The sequence below is a fragment of the Saccoglossus kowalevskii genome, chromosome 15 (assembly GCF_978046115.1).
Source record: "Saccoglossus kowalevskii chromosome 15, keSacKowa6.1, whole genome shotgun sequence".
Classification (NCBI taxonomy): domain Eukaryota; kingdom Metazoa; phylum Hemichordata; class Enteropneusta; family Harrimaniidae; genus Saccoglossus; species Saccoglossus kowalevskii.
Window position 1 is genome coordinate 17150840 of NC_140655.1, and position 18192 is coordinate 17169031.

The following is an 18192-nucleotide window of genomic DNA, read 5'->3' on the forward strand; positions in this document are numbered from 1 at the left end:
TTTCAAACTGTTTAAGCCCTCTTTTCAGTGTAATGTAGAACTATGTCTTATTATGACAACACATCTTCATCAAAATGTCGAAATTTGAATATCCATTTTAGTACAATTTACCCAAAATGGAGCCTGAGTTTTAAGACCTTTTCTAATATAAATAAGAAGTGGAGTTTAGAACACCTATTAAAACATACCATCTTACATATTTCGACATTGATTTTGCAAATAAAACATTCGCTTGAATGGTATCATCACACTGCTGTCATTTGAAATAAAATTTGCACTCTGAGAGAATTTATAAAGCGTTATTAGTGTACTGGAAAATGCCATTCTCTGTAATAGCACGGACTGTGACAAAACCTGAAACCGTGAGTTCTATATAAGTTTGTTGAACGTAAATAATTCCATTACAGCATAAAAACATGAAACTTAGTGCTGATGGTCAATTCAAATAATGGGTCAAATATTTTTTTAGTCTATGAAGACGAATCATGTATATTTTATGTAATAGATTGAGAGTTTCCTGTCACCCAGATTATTTGGAAATCTGTTTTTCAAAGCTAAATTTAGATAGCACCGCAGTTCTATTCAACCCACACATTTATAATTATAAGCAAACGCTGTTTTATTTTAGAATTATCTTGCGAGCATCATTGTTTGTTGTCATCAGAGTACTTCGCTAGGACCTACAGGACTCTATAGTAAACGTGTCGCTCTCCATGACCAACTTCTACAAAGTACCGAAAAATCTAATTGTTGAAAACATCACTACCGGTAAGTTGAAGATTATGAACTGGAACTCGAAGGCCTCAAAACACATTCTGTGCCCAGGAATATAACGGCACACGGCGTTTGAATCAGTCACAGTACCGACCGTTACATCGCGAGTCATCGAATAGTAGCACCGCAAACCAAGGGTCATTCAATAACCAAACACTCCCTTGCTCCCTTGCTCTGTCCGACTGTGTGCGACCCGAGTCCACGTCGCGAGCTCAGTTTCTATTTACGAAATACCAAATATATTGATACTAATGGGCCCGGCAACGTTAAATTATAATGTGCCACAACGCCATTGAACAATCAATACGTCACTTCCTGAGTCCTATTCGTGAGGTCGTATCTGTGAGGTTCTATTCGTGAGGTATATAGCGTGCGCATACATCAATTGGAGTTGTTACCATTTACCATTGTTGACAGCGTGTAGTTCGATCTTGTAAGGACAGCGCCCTCTAGTCATTTTGTCAGTCTTGTTTCGGGTTTCTTTTTCATTTAAGACCAACATTAATAAATTTAATTTTAAATTCCATCCAGTAATTGTGTAATTTAGCCTTTTCTTCGTCCTCCTCTTTCAGCTGTACCTATTCATTAATTCAGTATTGATCACAGTCAGCTGGCATCGGTGTCGCTGGGTGTATATGATAAAGGGAAGTTGTGCAACCAAATTTGCCGAGTTCGCAGTTTTTAGCCAATAAAAAAATAACTGAGGCAAAAACTCACGGGTTTTCAGTATTTTTGTAATAAAGACATTATTCTCTATCAATAATCTGCCCAAAACAGGAACATTTCTACTAATTCTTGTGTTTTTTCGACGTTTTTCGAAAAACCTGCGATTAGGCTGCGAAAGTAGAATATTCCGGAGGGAGTGAAACTGCGAACTCGGCAAATTTGGTTGCACAACTTCCCTTTATCATATACACCCGTACCCAGCGACACCTATGCCAGCTGACTGTGGTATTGATCTATCTTTAAAGGTTTTTAAACAATACCTAACAGGCCAGAGTTCATAGTTCAACCATCTCCATCTGTCCCCCGCACTTGACCAGTCTACACACGGTGTGATCTCATACACGCAGGTAAGCGTCGACAGTCAATCTCTTTACAATTTTGTATAGTAATTATCACACACATGAACAAATTACACGATACAGTTGTAGTTGTTCACTACCACTTGTACACAAATCAGGACAACAACGGAAGTGATCTATGGTTGTGCCGAGTTTAGGTTTCAGTCGAGTCATGCCATGGGTGGGCGGTTACCATAAAAGTTCGGGCCAATGTGTATACATAATTTGAATTGTTGCTTCTTCATTCCATCCTGTTTGTCACATACTAGCTTCAAACCAATTTAATAAAGAATTAAGGGTTTGGCCATTGGAAATGATGGGTGGGATGAATTTTGAGGTTTGACCTGGGTGCGACTTGCACTGATTACCGCCGGTGACTCCTTCGATACCTTCCAATCACATGAAAATTACCTAATTAAAGCTTGGAAACGTGTCAGTTCGTACTCGTTGATCTGCGCAACAGTCAAAGTCGCCATCTTTGTTTATATGAGACCCATATATCTCGCACATGCGCAGCGTGACGACTACCGCGCTTTAACATGGAGTCACGGTTACTAAAAAAAACCGGTTAGGAAACGAATCATGTTCTTTTCATTGGATGCGTGTCGCGGGTAAACATTTGAAACAAAAGACGTACTAATCTGTGATAAATCATTAAAGGGGCACCTTCCAGTGAAGCTTAATTTCACAACAAATTTACTTTCTGGATTAAAATAACAATGGATAACAAAAGATAGATTAACATTGTAAACAACATAAACAATAGTGTCCCATGATTCTTTGGTGCAATCCAAGGGATTGAGCGGTTCCCCTTTAACATAAAATGTAGACAGGAAATCACGCAAATATGACGTCATTTTCCCCAGAGTTCATTGCAATCAACAACTGCACGCCATTTTATTGTGTCTCTGTCGATACTTTCGGTAATACTAAAGTGTAAGTTGTTAGAGTGAATCCTGACAAAACCTGTCGCTCGGTTTAAACTCAAAACAAATTTGCCTGTCGTGTATGGCATTTTTGTTTCTAAATAACAAGATCGACAGAAAACTGAAATAAAAAAACCAACAAAACATGATCAGAAAAAAAAACGTCAAAGAAACCATACAAGTGTTTATATTTCAGCCAGGCGAAAGTTTTAATGAGGAGCCATGATACCACGTACATCTTTTTTAGTAACCGTGATGGAGTATATGATCAGAGATATTTGAAATATGAGTTTTGTTTTATATTTTTAGACATAGATTTTCCAAAACCTCTTTGTTATCTATAGCATTTGTATATAGATAGGGCAGTCGTCGCTGCGCAGCGCGTGTTCGAATTTCATGTAAATAAACAATGTATTTTACACACGTTGTGTACATCGATGTGAGTCCCATATCGAAAAGACGCAGCGCGACAACCACTGCCATTTAAGGTAGAAGCCTACTCATGATTTCAAATACCCAGAATTTATTTGTGTTTTAATAAATTGTATTTCTGGGCAATATAAAAATATTGACTTAAAAAAAGTTGGTGGTCACCAGCTTAATTTTCAAGAAAATGATGGTTTTATTTTAGTGGATATATAGTGGTCATTTTGGCAGTATTATAGTGCTTTTACCATAGGTTACTATGACAGAGATATTATGCCATATCTCAAATTGTAGGCTGGTGACATAGGCTGAAAAAATCATATATTGTTAATGATGGGGTACTTTTTGTTTTCCTGAATTATTTTCAACATCTGGGTTTTAAAAAGTTTTGTTTAACATTTTTGAAAAATACTAGGACCAGTTTCCCCCAAAACATCACTGTATTACACAAAAGAATGCTATTTCACTGTGTAAGACAATAGCTTCATGATTTTACACAATAAACCAATGAACACTGTCATGCGACTATCTAAAAATTATGAGCCTTCTACCTTAAGTAACATCTGAGATTTTTTAAAAATGAGTGTCTGCAAATTATGTATTTATATTTATATATTTCTCACCATTAGGGACACAGAACTGAGTGAGATTATTGCCGTATTCAAAAAACGAAATTAATACACTTGTGGTGAATAAACAAGGTCATAAGCAAAGCAATCAGGGATGAATAAAAGTTCTATAATTTTGTTGTGGGTCTTCAATTTATTTGACATACAGTACATACAGTACATGCATACCATATCACTTGCCTACCCTCATCGTATAAAATCCTTGGTACATATATGTTTATATTTAAAATAAAAATAGACACAGATAGCTAATCCACAGAAGTCAGCTAAGACCTGGATATTTTTGTTATAAATTAAAGCGGGAGGGTCGTCACCTGCACATGAGAATTGAGTCTCAAACGACGATAACAACGCAAGGTAAAAACGCAAAAGCTCATGGGTAGACACTTGTTTGTAAACAATGACACCTGACGCATGCGCAGGTGAAGATTCCCCCGCTTTAACATAAATATTTATAAACACATACAACAGATACATGTACTTTGTTTTGACGTTGGACGTTCTAACGCATTCAAATGTCTGTAGTTAATCATAGAGAAAACAAAGACAGATACATTTGTATAAAGAGAAAAAATAATAATAATAATAATTTTTTTTATTCAACATTGAAATCTACTACAGAGAGAAATGAGACTTGTCTTGCCTACAACATTATGAAATTTCTATGCAATTCGGTGGTCATTCATGTGTTAAAAAACTGTTTTCAGTAGTCGGTATAGTCAAATTTAACAAAGCACAATAGCAGAATTGGCCGTCAGGTAATCCCTTAGACAATGGCATATGCACAACCCTATTCACTTATATCGAAGCTTTCAGATGATGTATAGTTTGTTAAAGCACGGTGGTTGGCGTGCAGTGCGTGTTCACATTTCATGTAAATAAACAATGTATTTTACACGTGTTGTATACGTCGCTATGAGTCCCATATCGAACAGGACGTGGCACGACGACTGCCACCCTTTAAAGTAGCATGCTTAGTAATCTTTATAGAATCTTAATTACAAAGCAATTTTTTTTCGTCTTTTCCCTGTATCTTTTAAACACCTCAGACTCAAAAACAATTTTTTTTTCTTTAGTCCAATCACTACTGTTTCTAATTCGGTGTACTTTCATTTGATTAGCAATTAACAAATAGTAATATTTGTTTTTCATTCAAATCTAAACAAGGAACTGTATATTATAAATAAAATGCTACACAACCGCTCAGCTTCTTTATTATTTCATAATTGAATGCATTAAACGTAGCTTGCCATTTATAAACAAATATAAAAATGAACAGTAACTATTATGGAAACAAGTATTCGTGTTATATACATTTCAAAATTGTAATTCTTTGGCCTGCGTGTGAAAGTTTTTGATTACACACAATGCATGCTATGGCAATTTGTGGGATTACTGTAAAATCTGTATTAAAGGCAGCGGCTTCTATTAAAATGGTACAATGCAACAGAGGGGATGCAGCTTCTATTAGAGCATCTACACATATGAGAATCGGTTAATTTTTGGGTCTCAAAAAATTGGTGTGGCTTCTATTGGGGATGCGACTTTTAATACAGATTTAACATTAATTTTGAGGAAATATAATATCAATATTTGAGTATATTGGTCAATGAACACAAGTAATTTGTAAGTATGATCAGAGGTACATTACTTGGGGTTTGCAATGCGCATAGTACTATATGGTGACGTCATGCCAAGATCTCATTCAAGTCTCATCTCGCAGATAGCGAGACTGATGCTACGACCTTCTGACATGACATAGGTGGTTTGTAATAAAACAATAAAACATGTATTACCACATTCATAGTGAAAAAATGTAATACATCGAAAATGTACAGAAAATATCGTAATCCGTCATATCGTGAGCAGCTATTTTGATCCACCTGGACATCCCAGTATCCTAGTTACCTCGGGCATACGCATTTGCATTTTTCTGAGTTGGAACGCTTATGCGAGAGCGAGATTGAAACGGGATCTTGGTATCATGTCACCGTAGTTGCAAACCCCAAGTAATGTACCTCTGTATAATTCGTTGCTAGTGTATATCCCTGTAATATCAATACTTCTCGGATTGTATGATGTCAAACATATCTCGTAAGTACGTGCAGTGAATGTTTGGCCGTAACTGATTATTCGCATTCAATAAATAATAAGGATGTATTAGCTAGCTACTGCTGTTATAATAATGTTATAATGTGTTTCTTTGTAAGAAAACAACTTATGGGAAATGTTGTCATCGCATAACGTGAGCTTCATTCTGATCAGTGAGCGATATTTGTTTTTGACATTTGCATACTGGTTGATGAAAATAGAAATGTATGTAATCAAATAAAGTCACAGTGTGAAAAAAGCCTATGTTTCCGTGATGAAATTTGGTTTATAGCTTTCAAGTATTTACTAATATTGGCATCTCATTTTTATTCTTCAGCTCTGATTTGTCAGTGTCACTTACCCGACAAGAATCATGTCAAAGGTCGGGAAGGTAAGGAAAACTCACTATGTTCTTGTTGTGATGTATCACCTTTCTTTTAGGGTCTATGTTATCACCTTGGTATTGATTCTATATTAAGAACATGCCAGCAAAGAACACAATCCTTTATATGTACTTGAACTTCAATTCTGGATTACATTCTGTCTGCCATTAGTCGTAATCAGACAAAACCATTCCGGCATATGTGTACTGTAAAAGGGGTTAATTGTTCACTGGGTTTTGATTTTGCTCATTTTGCTGACTGGAAAATGCGCCAAATTAAAACCCAGTGAATATGTAAAATTTAGCATATAACACATGAATATGCCTGAAATGGTAATTCAGCGAAATTTAAACCCGGTGTGTTCACTCACAGGACGAAATGGCAGTTAGCACAGGCTATGGTATGGCCAAACTTACGAAATATACAAATGGTATGGCCAAACTTACGAAATATACAAATTTTTAGTTGGCTATGATAATTACTCAGTACAGTAACTAGGAAGGTATACATGTTATTCTATATGGTTATAAAACAATACGAAAGTAAATTCAGAAAGTGCACACATTGTAGAATAAAAGGAATTAAGTAGTACAGAGTCTCATTTTTGTTTCAAAAACAATGATTTTCATGTTTAAAATAAATAGTTTTGAATGTAATAGTAAACCTTTCAAAAGGACATTGAATTCAATGGTGTTTTACAAGGGGGCACTTAAATCCGTACTTAGCATTTTTTTAGCCAGTATATAAAGTGATTGTGCACATCCATGCTAAGAAGCTGTGGTGAACGCAACTATTATTACAGACTGCAGAGTTTGCTGTATCACAATAATACATAAACATTGTAGTGTTTCTGAATTTTTAGATTTCTTCTTTTCTCTTTAATTTGAAGACTGTACCATGGATTAAACTAAAAGGCCTTATAGCGGCTCCGTCAACACCTTTTACAAAAAATGGGTAGGTTATTTATGTTTTAATATTTTGTATATTTCAAAATTGCACTTAAAATTTACATCAAAGTCACAATTAGTTAGAGTATTAGAATGATCAAAAACTTCATTCAAAAACCCTTACTTGGAATTTTAATCTCCTTATTTGGAATGTAAAACACCTTATTTGGAATTTATATCTTCTTATTTGAAATTTAAATCTTTTTATTTGGAATGTAAAACTCCTTATTTGGAATTTATATCTCCTTATATGAAATTTAAATCTCCTTATTTGAAATGTAAAACTTCTTATAATTATTTGGAATTTAAATCTTCTTATTTTGAAAGTTAAAAACTCCTTATTTGGAATTTAAATCTCCTTATTTAGAATGTAAACTCCTTATTTGGAATTTAAATCTCCTTATTTGGAATTTAAATCTCCTTATTTGGAATTTAAATCTTATTTGGAATTTTAAACTCCATATGCTTCACTATTTGGTGTTTTTAGTTGTGCTTTCCTTTTTCTTTTGTTATTGTATCATCCTTTTTTTATTTATACATTTTTTTAAAAAAGTGTCATTTTCATGTATGTACATTATATAAATATTTTTACATTCAGAAAATCTTTGGATCTGAGTATGATTGGAGCATATGTTGATAAACTTATAAGCGATGGCGTGAAAAATGTTTACGGTAGGTCAAAGTTCATCATTACATATGACAAACTGAATTTAAATGCCACGATCATTTGGATTTCAAAATCCAGTGAAACTTTGGCGATGATAACTGTTAGCTGCTTTGAATGTGTTTATATGCAACACCCTCAATACAGTCTTAATTGGACCCTGAAAAATTGTTAGTTAAACAATGTTTTGAATTTGTGTTAAAGTAAAAGCATTTCACTAATAATTACCAGACCTAATCTTTACATATAACCGTTGGCAAATAACATGTATGTGATTCTTGCAATTATTAAAGACGACGTATTCAATTAATATTTATTGTAACCTAGCATTTGTGGATTTATGCTATTGGATTACTGAGAACAATAATGTGGAAATAATGAAGATTAACTAATTTCAGTCTTCACATGCTGCGTAGTGTTTTCTATTACACCAAATACTGTAGATAAACACTTACAGGCAAAAGTACTAAGTGATTAATTCTTATTTTCAGTAACTGGTACAACAGGAGAAGCTTACTCATTATCTGTTGAAGAAAGAAAGAAAGTTTGTGAAGAATGGGTAAAATGTGGAAAAAACAAGTAAGGATGAACCATTTAAAATTTGGGTGAGGGATTTGGGGGCAGATTCTCGAAAAATTAAGGGGTGGGGTCAGGTAAGTGTGGAGTAAGTAAGAATAGATTACTACCGGAGGGGGTGTAAGAGTAGACCATCTAACATTGAATAGGGTTGTACAATATTTGACAAAATTCATGGGGGTGGGGTAAACGATCTCAAATACCTGTGACAACATTAGAGCTCAACCACAATGAAAACTGTTTATACATCTGCCTATTGTTTGGAATATACATTTCAGGAATCTGATTGGTTCTATTGTGATTGTCACTGTGCCACCGGTGATTATCACTATTCCACTGGTGTTTGTCACTATGCCACTAGTGATTGTCGCTATCCCAACGGTGATTGTCACTATGCCACTGGTGTTTGTCACTATGCCACTAGTGATTGTCGCTATCCCAACGGTGATTGTCACTATGCCACTGGTGATTTTCACTATGCCACTGGTGATTGTCACTATGCCACTGGTGATTGTCACTATACCACTGGGGAATGTCACTATGCCACTGGTGATTGCCACTATACTACTGGTGATTGTCACTATACCATTGGTGATTGTCACTATACCACTGGGGAATGTCACTATGGCACTGGTGAATGTCACTATGCCACTGGTGATTATCACTGTACCATGGGTGTTTGTCACTGTACCACTGGTGATTGTCACTATACTACTGGTGATTGTCACTATACCATATGTGATTGTTACTATGCCACTGGTGGTTGTCACTATACTACTGGTGATTGTCACTTTACCATATGTGATTGTCACTATGCCACTAGTGATTGCCACTATGCCACTGGTGATTGTCACTACATATACCACTGGTGATTGTCACTACACCACTTGTAATTGTCACTATGCATCTAATGATTGTCACTACACCACTAGTGATTGTCACTACACCACTAGTGTTTTTCACTATCCCACTGGTGTTTTTCACTATCCCTCTGGTGATTGTCATTATGCAACTAGCGTTTGTCACTGTACGACTTGTGATTGTCACCAGGCCACTGGTGATTGTCACTACACCACTGGTGATTGTCACTACACCACTGGTGATTGTCACTACACCACTTGTAATTGTCACTATCCCACTAGTGATTGTCACTATCCCACTGGTGATTGCCACAATACCATGTGTGACTATAACTATTCCACTGGTGTTTGTCACTATGCCACTAGTGATTGTCACTATGCCACTAGTGATTATCACTATCCCACTGGTTATTGTCACTATACCACTGGTGATTATCAATATTTCACTGGTGTTTGTCACTATCCCACTGGTAATTGTCACTATCCCACAGGTAATTGTCACTATCCCACAGGTAATTGACATTATGCCACTGATGATTTTCACTATGTCACTGGCAATTGACACTATGCAACTAGTGTTTGTTACTGCACCACTTGTAATTGTCACTATGCCACTGGCGATTGTCACTATACCACTGGTGATTGTCACTATCCCATTGGTGATTGTCACTATCCTGTTGGTTATTGTCACTATACCACTGGTGAGTGTCACTGTACCACTGGTGATTGTCACGATACCACTGATGATTGTCACTATGCTACTTATATGATTGTCACTATGCTATTGGTTATTGTTACTATGCTACTGGTTATTGTTACTATGCTACTGGTGATTGTCACTAGACTACTGGTGATTGTCGCTAGGCCACTAGTAATTGTCACTATGCCACTAACAATTGTCACTATGTAACTAGTGTTTGTCAATGTACCACTTGTGATTGTCACTATGCCACTGGTGATTGTCACTATACCACTGGTGATTGTCACTATGCCACTGGTGATTGTCACTATGCCACCGGTGATTATCACTATACCACGAGTGATTGTCACTATGCCACTGGCAATTGTCACTATGCAACTCGTGTTTGTCACTGTACCACTTGTGATTGTCACTGTACCACTTGTGATTGGCACTGTTCCACTTGTGATTGTCACTATACCACTGGTGAGTGTCACTATACCACTGGTGATTGTCACGATACCACTGATGATTGTCACTATGCTACTGATATGATTGTCACTATGCTACTGGTGATTGTCACTATGCTACTGGTGATTGTCATTATACTACTGGGGATTGTCACTATACCAATGGTGATTGTCACTATACTACTGGTGATTGTCACTATACCATGGTGGTTGTCACTATACCACCGGTGATTGTCACTATACCACTGCTGTTTGTCACTACACCATTGGGGATTTTTACTACCCTCACTATTTCACTCACTGGTATAATTCATGCATCAAGTGTTCAGTGACATTGCATGCTTCCATCAGATTGTTGCACTAATATGTTTGAATGTGAACTTTATGAATGGCACTGCAAATTTTTAGTTACTAATCCTTCATCTGAAATACATATTTTTCAGTGTGATATTCTATATATTGTCTTCTTCCATAGGTTAGATGTGATTATTCTACAGGTTGGAACAGGTAGCCTCAACACAACACAAGAGTTGGTAAGAGACAATGAACATATATCTGCTACTGACTATTTTATCTATTGTAGAATACTTTATTTTCACTTGGAATTTATTTTTGCTATTTTTGCTGAAGGGATGTTTCAGTGAAAATAAAATCCAGCGCATATACATTTTTCCCCTATATTTCACATGCAACTCATCAAAAATAAATTTCATACAAAACACCCAAAAAGTCTTTTCAGCGAAAATTAATTCCAGCTGAAATAAAGTATTTTACAGTAGATTACTTTTCAATTGAGCGCCGGCCATCACATTCATGCTTAAAAAATTTGACGAACTTAACAGGAAATATTGTTTTCTAATTTTATTTCTGCAAATAATATATTAATTTAAATAGTACAATAGGTGGTCTGCATGAATTCATGTTTTTCGTTTTATACTTAGGCCAGACATGCTGAAGAGAAAGGAGTAGATGCTATTGCTGCAATTCCAACAGTTCCTTTATTGCCAAACAGTATTGGTGAGTAGTAATACCATCTTAGAAATAACATATTGGATAAAGTGATGGTATATGCAAGTAGACTGAAATGTGATCAGTTTATCTAAATGTTTGTCTGTTGTGTATACAAGCCTGCTATGCCCACTCAACTCTCAACTTGCACATCTAGACTACAAATTCAGGAAGGGACATCGTTGTCTACAAGAGCCTGGATGAATTTTTCACCACCAGACCTTCCCGCCCAAATTTGTTGGCACTTAATATATTCATATATATTTCTGGAAATGCACCCTTATTTTGGAGCCAACAGACAAAATTTAAGTCAATTTCTAGTTCTTACTTACAAATGTATATTAGAAAAATGTGGCTATTTTTGTTCTGATCCTGTGAAGAAATGTGCAGACTATAAATGGGACTATTTTGTTACTATTAAAGTTATATAACAACATGGTGAGTTCCTAATGTTGTTTTAATTACTGTCTAGATAATTGTTAAAGACAACTACTGGAATTACTTCTTAGAGGAAGAGATACCCAAATATCAGTTCTATTACACGTTTATTCACCGTATAGCAGAACCCAACAGTGACAAATACATGCATGAGTTGTTAATCACTTCTCATTATACTGTTCAATTCTGTGAATAGTACGTATGCCCCATTACAGTGTCATATGTACAACAAGCAATTGGTGCTGGCTGAAACTAATTTTGATTCTATCGAATTCATATTGTAATATGCAATATGAAAAAAATTGCTTTTCATTTTCGTTTCGTCATTGTCCAAGAACAGAGACTTATGGATTGACCTTTGTCCATCTGCAACTGTATTTTAGACAAGGATAGGCCAATCACTTTCAAACTTCACATGTATATTATGTATCTTTGGATACGTATGCAAGCTCATTCATTTCTTGATCTGACTCAGAATGTTTTAATGTTAAAAGTCATCAAAATCAAGCATTTATGCCATTCCAGAACTGAATCCTGGTCATGCTTAGATGGGTTTTATTCAAATTTTGTAATGCATTGTAGATATTATGGGATCTTGATGTATGTCGACTTTGTTTTCCAGGTCTAATTCAAAATTGCTGACATTTAAAGAATGTATTTCCAGGGTCAATCTTTCACATTGCTTGACTGATCATGTTCAAACATCATGTCATATCTTATAGTTAAAAGTGTCTCAAAATCAATCATTTCAGCCATTCTTGGCCCAGAGTTTGGTTATACATAGACTGCTATTGATACATATACATTCAACTTATATATATATATAACAGGACCATAATGTTTTTTTCAAAACAGATTAAAAATGGCCGAATACAAATGCTATTCTAGAGCCATGTCTTTGACATGCGCATGTGTGACATTTATGTTGATAAACATTGATTTTTCCACAATCCAATGGGTTCTACTAATGGAAATCACAAGTATGAGGTTTGACCTGGGCGCGACTTGCACTGATTACCGCCGGTGACTCCTTTGATACCTTCCAATCACATGAAAATTACCTAATTAAAGCTTGGAAACATGTCAGTTTGTACTCGTTGATCTGAGCAACAAAGTCCCTATCTTTGTTTATATGAGACCCATATATCTCCTGCATGTGTGACGTGACGACTACCGTTCTTTAACAACTACCTTATACATCACGTCATTTGTTTCAGTTTTGTTTACTATTGAACCAACAGGGGCTTTGTCATGACATGACTTGTTTTTGTTATTTTCAGATGATGTTGTTGAATACTTGAAGAGAGTAGGTGATGCTGCTCCTAAAACACCATTGTTTTATTATCACTTTCCTAAGCTTACTAATGTCACATGTGAGTAACTCTAAACATTGATTGGTTTAAATTGTCACATGATGAACATTGATTGGCCACTGATATCACATGTCATGAACTTTGAACATGGATTGGCCCCCTTATGTCACATGTAATGAACTCTGAACATTGATTGGCCACTGATGTCACATGTCATGAACTCTGAACATGGATTGGCTCCCTTATGTCACATGTGATGACTGTAAACATAGCTTTATTCCACATTAAAGAATAGATTAATTGTCAACTGAATTTCCAGAAAATAATATAATTGCTTTAGATTTTAATCTTACATTTTAAACAACTGTTTCAATGTTATTGGAAGCAAATACAAATTAATCAGCATGATATACATATACCTTATATAATAAGTTCATTTTAAAGTCTCTCTTCCTTGTATCTCAATCTCACTGGTCCTTAGTCCCTATGCCTCATTCAATAACACCAAACACAGAAAGCACTGCAGTATATTGATGCTGGAATTTGGAAATGTAATAAACTGAGAGAAGCATTTAAATACATTTTATATTATTATAGTTTCTGGGGTAACACTATTGGATGCAATTCAAGATAAAGTTCCAACATTTCATGGAATGAAATTTACATCCAATGATCTCTATGACTTTGCTCGTTGCATGGATCACCCAACTGGTGGAAAATACCAGGTGTTCAGTTCATATGATCAGGTATGTCATTACACACAATCTGGTGGCCATTTGGACAGTTGTACTACAAATATAGTGGACATTTTGATTCCTACAAATTTACACTACAGTCTAGCTACATAATATTTTTTCATTTCAGCTTCTGCTGCCCTCTCTTGCTCTAGGAGGAGAAGCATTCGTTGGCTGGTGAGTAAATATTTTCATTTTTTTTTATTTTCCAAAACAATTGATGGCTGGAAAAACTGTTTCCATTTTGTCCAAAAAAATAACAAATTATAGAAAAATATAAAAAAACATTTATATATGTTATTTATAACAAATCTAGACACATAATAAAGCTTGCAATAAAAATTCTTCAGCAGTTTCAGTCATCACTTTGACCTAACTGTACACTCAGACCTCCCAAAAACTTATTTCTGGTCTAATTGTTTTTAAAAAATGGGGTAATTGGTTCACACTTTTTTGGTGGTACATACTCTGATCAAAAACGTTATTTTTTCAAGGGTTGTTTTCCTAAAATAAAAAATGTATAAAAAAATAAAAATTTAATATTTTCAAATGATCATTATTGCAGTTCACATGTGTATTTCGAAAGTTTAATGACTCTTGTTTTTTGTTTCACAGCCATTATAACTTTATTGGTAGACATGGCAACAGAATATTGGAAGCATATAAAAATGGTGATATGAAAACAGCACAAAAGTTACAGGTGAATGATTCTTCAAAATCAATACTAGTATATTATACAATTGAATGTCCAAAAAAAAAACTCAATAACACCATTGAGAATTACTGACACATGTGGCAAGCTTCATTCATCTACCGTGTACATATCAATAGGTTGATCTAGCAATTATATCTCAGTATTCAGTGATGTAATTCCTTCAACTTCCCTATCATGCATTAACAATTTAACTTGACTATCTTGATGAAACAGAAATAACATTTATTTACAAGAATGTGAATTTATCTTTTATATTTCAGTATCAGACAAACAAACTGGCTAATCTGATGGACAAATACGGTAGGTACAGTCAATTTTAATTGTGTAGATGTTAGGTTAAAAAAAATATTAAAAAGTTGTACTTGTATTGTACCTCATCGTCCGCCTGCACGGTGTTGTTCCGTTCGGATATTCCTCCCACTACAACACCGTGCGGTAATTCTATTCATAAAGGTGTATGTCACGTGGTTGCACGATGGAAAATTTACCGACCAATAGAAAGCTTTGTTACAATGAATGCCAGAAAGCGCTTGGAGCTTTGCATTTCCGATGTCTTCGGCTTCATTTCTGTTGATATATGTTGCAGTGACACCCGACAGGTGGGGAGGGGGGCTACTTGCATAGAAGTGCAATACGGGTATGTGCCGCTCGACTTGGGTGTCATTTCACGTTATTTTGTTTAGAAGTGGGTGGTCATTTATCAATGGTTTAGTTTAGAAGAAGTGAGTATGGTTTACGAGAGGTGGGCTTCCCCCAGGCAGTGACATCATGAGCTTTGAGATATAACACCTACTCTATTATTTCCAGTGCGACTAATAACGAACACACCAGTCTCGGAACTAAGTATAGTTTGAATAGTTTTGGTCTGAACATCAGTATGGATATCGTCGCTGTATTGGCCCATCGTGATTGGCCTGACATCCAAGCCAACACAGCTTCCACTGTGCGCAGCGACATTTATCCCCCCCCCCCTCAGACATTTTCACCACCTGGCAACCATCATGGTGAAAACAAAGGCAAATAAATTCTCAGAAAACGGTATTTTGGGATGGTTATTCAGGATTTAAGTTTGTGCTGTTTACTCAATTTTAGCTATTTCACCGGCTTTTCGATCGGTGTTTCACAGCAGCTCGCACAGAGCCCATAGAAACACATGTATTTACATGGGAGTGGTGCGCGTCTTAAATAGCAATGTGGAGCGTCTCGTGACTTGCTCCGCCTCAAAGATTGTGATAGCTTGGCCAAGCGCGTTGAAGAAAGAAGCAATACGATTGGCTGTTGGTAAACTGATTCTAAACTGTGAGGGCATTGTCACATACACGTAGTCCTAATGAAATACTTCAAGGTGATAGTGGAGTGCTTCGCCGGAACATTCGCCTTGAAAATTCAAGATGATTGTACCTCTGAAATGAACACATTGGCTGCTGACATCATTTTTAGTCCCTGTTCAGGCGTAGCCCCCTTTATGTCTCCAACATTTTCTCAGAAATTCTGCAGCAGATATCAATGAAACTTGGCAGGTTTATGAACAAGTCTCTTTTGAATATGCACATAATTTTTTTTTTCAGATCTGAAAATCCTATGTTGATCTTTTTCAAGATTTTCATCCAAAATTACTTCTCCTTATTGCACTGAGAGAACAACTGAGCATGCTCAGAATAAAAAAATTAGCTTAGATTGTAATGCAAGGTTTTTATGTTTTAAGTTAATGTTTGCTATCGAGGCTTTTAGCAAGCAACCTGTATCTGTTCCTTTTAGTGGACATGGTCAACATGGAGTGAGTGTTTGAACAGATAATTTTTTGTTCACTGCAAGTTTTTCGTTCACTGTGAAATCAAACATAAATACAGAGTAAAAAATTCTCATAGCATGCTATGAAGGACATTGTGTTAAAATGTAATCCTCGGGTTGGAGCTACGTCACAAGGCATTCCCTGTTACTAAGAGGTGCACCACTACACCATGTATTTCTATGGGCTATGGGCAAGCTGCTGTGGAACACCGGTAGAAGAGTCGGTGAAAATAGCTAAATTCTAGAAAACAGCACTAAACTTACTTTGAAGTAATCCTCGACAACCAAATTTATATATGTTGCATATGCAAGTATAATCTTCTTACACAAATCCGAGGAATTTCAACAACCATCCCAAAGTATCGTTTTCTGAGAGTTTTCAGCTTTTGTTTTTACCGTGATGGTTGCCAGGCGGTGATGTCAGCCCCCAAAAATAGAACAGCACTATAATTCTTTGAAGTTATGTCAGTTGAAAATGTAACTGTTGAGGCACTGCCCTTTTGTAGCAAATAACATTTAGTGTTCAATTCACACTTTTGCAATGTTAGCATGTGCCATGTGACACTATAGAGGGCGCCATGCAGCTCACCAGTGTTGTTCATTTGTGCCTGTAACAATCAACATCAGTTTCCCGATGTGAGTTGCACCCAAACTATCTGTTGTATAGCCATCTTCTTTTGTCTTCAGATTGATTATACATTATGCATGCTTGTTATTGTTTACAGGGCATCCTGGTATCAGTAAATACCTTCTTACAATGGTCGGTTTTGACTTTGGACCCCCACGTTATCCAAGTCAGATAATGAATGAGGATCAAATTACTGAACTTAGGAAAGAACTGGACGCTATTGGTTTTTCTGATATGCAAAAATAATATATACCATTATTATTTAATATGGACGTATAATTATCATTTAAAATAAAACATATGTTCTTTGATTGGGTCACTGGTTTGATGTTTATATCAGTAATGTGGGATAATTCTATGTTACTTGTTATTTGGCAGTCATTTTAAATGCAGGCATATCAACAAAAGAAACTGGTTGCAACCTTACCACAAGTTGGCTATGCTTTCAACTATAACTCTTCACCAGTCGCCAACTATTTTTAGATCTGATCATATATGTAATTAAAATGTAATTTTTGCCACCGTTGAAAACATGAATTTCAAATCATTTATTACACCGAGAAAATGAAACCTGCGGTTTGGGTTACATATGTTATATTTTTTTCCCAATTTGTATGTAAAATGGTTACAAGAAAAATAATGCAGTGAAAGCCACAAGGGCTGAAACTATTCAATTTTTTTGCAGAATCAATCTAGTTTTCATGTATAAAGATTCATTATTAAATTTTGATCGTCTTTATGTATAAAGATTGGTCAGACATATAAAATAAAATGCATGTGCTGTATTTGCTCTCTTAAAAGCCCATGTACTTATTATTGCATTGTAGGTGTGTTTTTACGGAACAAATAAATCATATATTGATGGTACTTTATACAACTTTTTACTGATACATAATACACCAAATCAGAGTCACAATTTCATGCTGTCTCATGAATGTTACAGCGGGGGAGTCTCCACCTATGCATGCGTCGGGTGGCCATAGCGTGTCATTGTTCACAAACAAGCATCTACTTCATGAGCCTTTGTGTTCTTAGCATATGTTGTTATCGCTGCGTGGGACTCAATTCCCACGCAT

At 35.7% G+C, this 18192-nt stretch overlaps 1 protein-coding gene across 2 annotated transcripts; it reads left to right on the forward strand.

Annotated features, from left to right (window-relative positions):
- The first annotated feature begins 1728 nt into the window (after window positions 1–1728).
- LOC102804820 (N-acetylneuraminate lyase-like) lies at window positions 1729–17686 on the forward strand. Of its 2 annotated transcripts, none has more exons than XM_085508314.1 (13): window positions 1729–1847; window positions 6248–6301; window positions 7183–7247; window positions 7839–7912; window positions 8396–8483; window positions 10965–11022; window positions 11431–11506; window positions 13216–13308; window positions 13846–13994; window positions 14113–14159; window positions 14598–14682; window positions 14958–14997; window positions 17214–17686. In XM_085508314.1, exons 2-13 carry the CDS (start codon window positions 6284–6286, stop codon window positions 17360–17362), a joined length of 942 nt encoding a protein of 313 aa, XP_085364440.1. In that variant the 5' UTR covers window positions 1729–1847; window positions 6248–6283; the 3' UTR covers window positions 17363–17686. The 2 variants fall into 2 exon arrangements, with proteins under 2 accessions (XP_085364440.1, XP_085364441.1); XM_085508315.1 differs by having other exon boundaries at window positions 14958–15001; window positions 17214–17432.
- The last annotated feature ends 506 nt before the right edge of the window (window positions 17687–18192 follow it).